The 5,457-nt window shown below is 37.8% G+C and overlaps 1 protein-coding gene across 1 annotated transcript; it reads right to left on the bottom strand.

The window, feature by feature from the left end:
- Nucleotides 1–3,845: 3,845 nt before the first annotated feature.
- LOC106531864 (zinc finger BED domain-containing protein 1) lies at nucleotides 3,846–5,442 on the bottom strand (the record flags this gene model as incomplete). Its single annotated transcript, XM_014027804.1, is given in 2 exon segments — nucleotides 3,846–4,093; nucleotides 4,304–5,442. Coding segments are annotated over 2 exon segments (1,387 nt in total), but the record flags the coding sequence as incomplete, so codon positions are not given.
- Nucleotides 5,443–5,457: the final 15 nt, after the last annotated feature.

Here is a 5,457-nt window from a genome sequence, read left to right as displayed (position 1 = left end):
CACTCAGATCAACAAAATCAACATCAGAGATGTAAAACTCCTTCTTAAAACTGAAACAAATGTTGGACCGAACTAAAAGAATTTTAAGACAAAGAGAGACAGAATCTTCCAGAACATGCTGTTCTCTGACGAGTAGGAAAATAAATGTATAAAATAGAGGCTGAGCATTTGTTGAAGGTATGCCTATCACCCAGTGTTTTTCATGTTAAAGGTTTAGACCATGATGAAAAACCAACCTTATAGTCATGATGATTGAACAAGGCTTTCTTCAGCAATCTCTTGTGAGATGTCATAAGATGAATCAGTGAGTATACAGTCAGACTGACTCTCATCTACTACCAAACCTAGTTCTAGCTGTGAAATTGGCTACACTGTCCTTTTCTTCGTGTTTTCAAAGGTCGCAGCAGGAGTTTGTGGTCAGTTCAGTTTTATTTATTTACCCATTTTCATAAAAAACAAAGCAAATTTTATATACAATAAAAAATAAAAATGATTAATAAAAGGAAATGAAAGGCAGCAGAAAGAAGAAAAATAGTGTATGTTTTAGATAAACACTCAGTGATTACATTTGGGAAGTTTAATTAAAAATCCAGCTGGTTCAGGAGATATTTTGTAAACAGACTGTCTTCAATAGTTAAAGACAATAGTTATTTTCAATGTGTTGTGGTCTTGTTTTTGCCAGGAAATGACTGTGTAAAGTGTACAGTAGTACTTTTAACTTTAAGAACATTTTTTAAATAAAAAAAATTCCCATTAAGTTTCATCTGACGTCAACAAAAATAATCATTCAAACATGGAAACGACTACAATTACAACAAAACAAATAATCAAAGAGTAAAAAAAAAGTTTAAATAAATAATAGTTTAAACATTGTGTTGTAAGGTTCTGTAAATGTTACAAATAAAATCTGTTGATTGACCTCAGTGGGGAGAAATAGGGTTTTCATTTGAATCGATGAGCTAACATTAGATATCTGTCATCTTAAAATAACTTCAATCTCGAAAGAGACATTTTATGATAACTATATTTTATGAACCTTCATTGCCTGTTTAAAAAGCAGCAGCAGGAGCTAGATGTACTTTTGGTGCAGCCTGGAGCACTTCTGGTAGGAAGGGTCAATTATTTCTGCCAAAAGAACTCAGTCATGTAAAAAAAAAAGTTCTCTGAGTTGCTGCAAATTTTGAGAGTAGAATTGTTTTATGATGACGCAGAATCCACCTTGGTCTTCGCACCACTCTGCCTAGCTGTTTTCTTATAGTTCTATCAGAATTCACCTTTTTTTCCAAGCTGAGGTCATTCAAAGAGCCACTGATGGGTGGTAATCCCAGGAAAAACAGAGATTGTTTTCCTGATAAATCATTTCAGGAAACTATACTTTATGCAATATAAAAAAACAGTAAGCATATTCACCATTTACATAGGCAAAACAATTCAACCTGGAAAGACTCATACACAGAAAGAAAGCAGAGAAACAGTTTTATTAACAAAAGAAAGTTGTTTGGCGCTCGGGCCCGGCAGACGACATGGGTGCTACACTGTGAGCTAGTAATCAGCTTGAGTTCAGGATTATTGTCGCATAAACTTTATTTCATTTATGCCTCCTAAAAAATATGCCACACACACTCATTAGCCTAAAGGTGGTTTAGTCTATTGTATGGATGCTTCAGGCCACACAGGAATGTGTGGGAGGCTGACTGAGGACTGAAGCAGTGGAGCTAACATGAATAATTAGCCCCTTGTTTGTATAGTAGTGAGTATCAAGGTTTGTCATGAGAGTTGGGGTTGGATTCCCCAACAAGGAATTTCATTGCCGTAATTAGGGTGAGTCAAAAGACCCAAGACACCCCTTTATTTTAATCCAGGTGGCTTTTGAGATGGCTGCCATGTTTTTGTCATGATAAGTCCCTTCCCCTTCATCGTCACTTTTCTGTCCAAACTAAAATAATGTCCTGAGACTTTAGACTCACCCTGAATTTAAACTGTGTCCCCACTCAAAATGGCTCTTATTGCCCCAATACAAAACAAACAAACAAAATTTAATGAAATGTAATTTCTGAGCCTTACAAGTAAAAAAAAAAACTTCTTCTCTTGAAATAATTTGATACTCTTTAAATCAAAATGGCTCATAATATTCCAGATGACAACAACTCAAAAAAAAAGACGATGTTTTACAAACATTTTTTGATGACCGTCAAGCTGCTAAAAACTAAATACATTTTTATTTCACCATGATCTGAACTAAAAACACTACCATCACAGGAGAAGAGCTAGTCAAACATTTGTTTTGTTTTCTATAAACCCAATCAACTTTCATTTGAGTTGTATTGTGAAAATTATTTAAATTATACCGGTAAAAATGATAAATGTGTAAATATTTTCACATTATCTTTTTAAATAATACTCAGTCACATTTAGGCTAATTTAATTTTTACATCAATAAATTGAAGGTGATTTTTTTAAAGTTTAATAGGGAGACATATTAAGCTAATTTTGAAAATAAATCATAAAGTAATTGTTTCAGAAACAACAGAAATCCATTTAATTATATTTGCATAATTGGAGTAAATTCTCTAATGGACATGTCTTGCTTCAGTCCATAATTATGGTTGATTATAATCAAAACGCATGCATACTAATGCTCTTAGTGCTGCCTCTGCAGCCCCGCTGCCCTATAAGCTTTATGTAAATAAGTAATCAGGCAGGAAAGCTGAGGGAGATCTAACATGCTGCATGAGAAAAAGAAAAAGCAGCAGAAAGAAAGAGGGAGGAGGGAGTTAGACTCGGGCAAAGCTGTGAGAGGGCGAGTCAGGGTGTCCCCACAGGTCATGAATAAAAAATTAAAAGAATAATTTGGGGTTGTTCTCGACCTGGTACAGAACGTCACAGCAAAGGTATCAAAGGGATTAAAAAGCACCCGATCACAACTCAATCGCTTTCCCTTTTATTTGAACTCCTCTTATTTCCTACATACTCTCCTGCTGACACAGAGAGAAATGTTCATTGATGGGAACTGCTAAAAGGTGATAAAGTAAATGCCTGTATTTGGATGTTCATTTGTCTGTCTGTTAGCACAATATCTCACAGACTACTGAACAGTGAGGCATTTTGGTGTTTTCACCCCTTACCTCCATGATTGGTGGCAGCGCTGATCACCCACACCTGCGTGCAATTTGGCTCATTACCTCCAGGCTTCTTAAGGCAGTGCTGAAGATCAACTCATTGCTGAAGCATCGCCTCTGTTGGGTTTTTTCTCTGTAAATAGTCAAAATGAATGGGCAAAACAACCCCTAGTGAACCAACAAAAATTAGTCAAATCAGTCAAATATTGAAAATTCAAAAGATACGCTTTGCGCTAGTGATGGGCAAATGAAGCTTTCTGAAGCACTGAATCTTGCTTTGGAAAAGGATTCATTACTCGAAGCTTTTCAACACAGTTCTCTTTGGCGCCATCTTATGGCAAAAAGTATGAAGAGCAGCTTGAAGCAACACAAAACGAAGCTTCATCATGATGGAGTTGACGGATGTTTGTTTATTTGTCAGGAAACATTTCTGTATGATTGCGGGTTTTTACTGTGCTCCATTGAATATGTTTTTTTTTTGTTTTGTGTGTGAATGAATAAATAAAGTTATGGTTGTTTATGGTTAATTATAAATAAACTTAAATTGTGCCATGGCGTGACTTTAAATTTGTTTTTTGGTATTTTTATTTGAGTGTGTGGTGGTGGAAGTGCTCATGAACTTTTAAAATAAATAAGACATGTAAGATTATTTTATTAGATTTTTATTTAAGAAAAGGATTTGTTCCACAGTCTGAGGGTTGAGTCTGTTTCTTTTTTTRGWGACARTTTCTCCTGCCTTGGAGAAGATCCTTTCACAWGKAACGGAAGATGCYRGAGTGCACAGAAACTGCAGTGCAAGCAGGTACAGGTTGGATAAACAGTCTTTCTAGTCGCCCAGAAATGGAGTGGATCCTCTGTTSGTGGAATTAAAGGATCTGCCATATATCTCTGCACTTCCACTGTGGCATCTGCAGTGGCATTCCTCACCTGCCTCTCCACCACATGGCTGTCCAGCAGATCCCACAGACCATCACCTAATAATAGTAATCAAATAAATCAGCAACACAATTTCTTATAGCATGTTAACTTCTTTTTTTTTCTCCAAAATTGTAATAAATAGAACTGTTAGTATCAGATTCATGACATTACATACATATATTTTAATCTCATCAGTAATTTAAATACATTTTAGGATTAAGATGTACAGAAAGTACATCATGTTATGTACTTGAGGCTAATTGTACCTGAATGGGGTGAAGGACCAGCTGCTGCCTCTGGCTCTGAGGACGTGGATGGGACAGGAGGGACTGGTTCAGCTCCAATGATGTTGGCACATTCTGCAGTCAGACGTTTCACTGCAGCTTCAGCATTGGTCTGGCTGCTGAATCCGATGGCCTTAAACCTAGGATCTAGCAGTGTTGCTACACTCATTACACTCATCGTTTCTAGAGGAGATAAAGACTCACTCAGCATCCTTGTGAGGTTSATGCACAGCTGGAGAGCTTTCTCATCTTTAAGATGAGGTTGTTTTCTTGAAATAGTGTATCGCAACATGCAAACAAGTGGGATGACCTTTGACCCTGACACTCTTTGCTCTTCTGACAGTTCCACAGTTGCTTTGTAAAATGGTGAAAGTACTCCCAGACACTCCTGAACTGAACTGTACTCTGTGGCAGTGATGGGGATAATGTCGGTCTTCAGTGAGACCAGGGCAGCACCAACTGGCTCTCTCTCCTCAAATAAATGCTGCAGCATGGTATAAGTGCTGTTCCATCTGGTTTCAACCTCTTGCAGCAGTTTTAGGTTGGGCCGACCCAACTGCTGCTGCATTTGGCAGAGCTTCTCCTTTGCTGTTGTGCTGGACCTAAAATAACCAACTATTTTTCTTGCTTTTTCCCTGATCTCCTCTAGCCCCGGTGTGCGATCAATGGATTCCTTTACTATCAGGTTAAGTGAATGTGCAATACACTTTGTGTTGCGCATTTTCAATATTTTTGCACATAAAAGCATATTTGGTGCAGCATCAGTGACAAGGCATCRTACTTTATTTTGGATGCCCCACTCTTCCATCAGAGCCCTCTTGACTTCAGCTATGTTTTCTGCAGTGTGGGACTTGGGAAAATGGCCCACTCCCAGCAGCACTGTGGACAGCTTGTCCTGCTCATTAACAAAATGGCAAGTGACTGCCAAGTATGCATCCATATGAATGGATGTCCWCATGTCACTTGTCAGACTCACATATGCGGCCTTCTCAAGTTCTGCCTTTGCCTTTTCCTTTTCTGCATGGTACTTTTTTCCCACCATTTCCTTTAAAGCCTTCCTGGTGGGGATTATGTAGGTTGGGTCTAAAACACCTACAAACTGTCTGAAGCCAGCGTCATCAGCCACAGAAAAAGGC

Source organism: Austrofundulus limnaeus, unplaced genomic scaffold (genome assembly GCF_001266775.1).
Source record: "Austrofundulus limnaeus strain Quisiro unplaced genomic scaffold, Austrofundulus_limnaeus-1.0 Scaffold685, whole genome shotgun sequence".
Lineage (NCBI taxonomy): Eukaryota > Metazoa > Chordata > Actinopteri > Cyprinodontiformes > Rivulidae > Austrofundulus > Austrofundulus limnaeus.
Note: the sequence above shows the minus strand (reverse complement) of the source record. Positions and strands in the feature narration are given on the sequence as shown.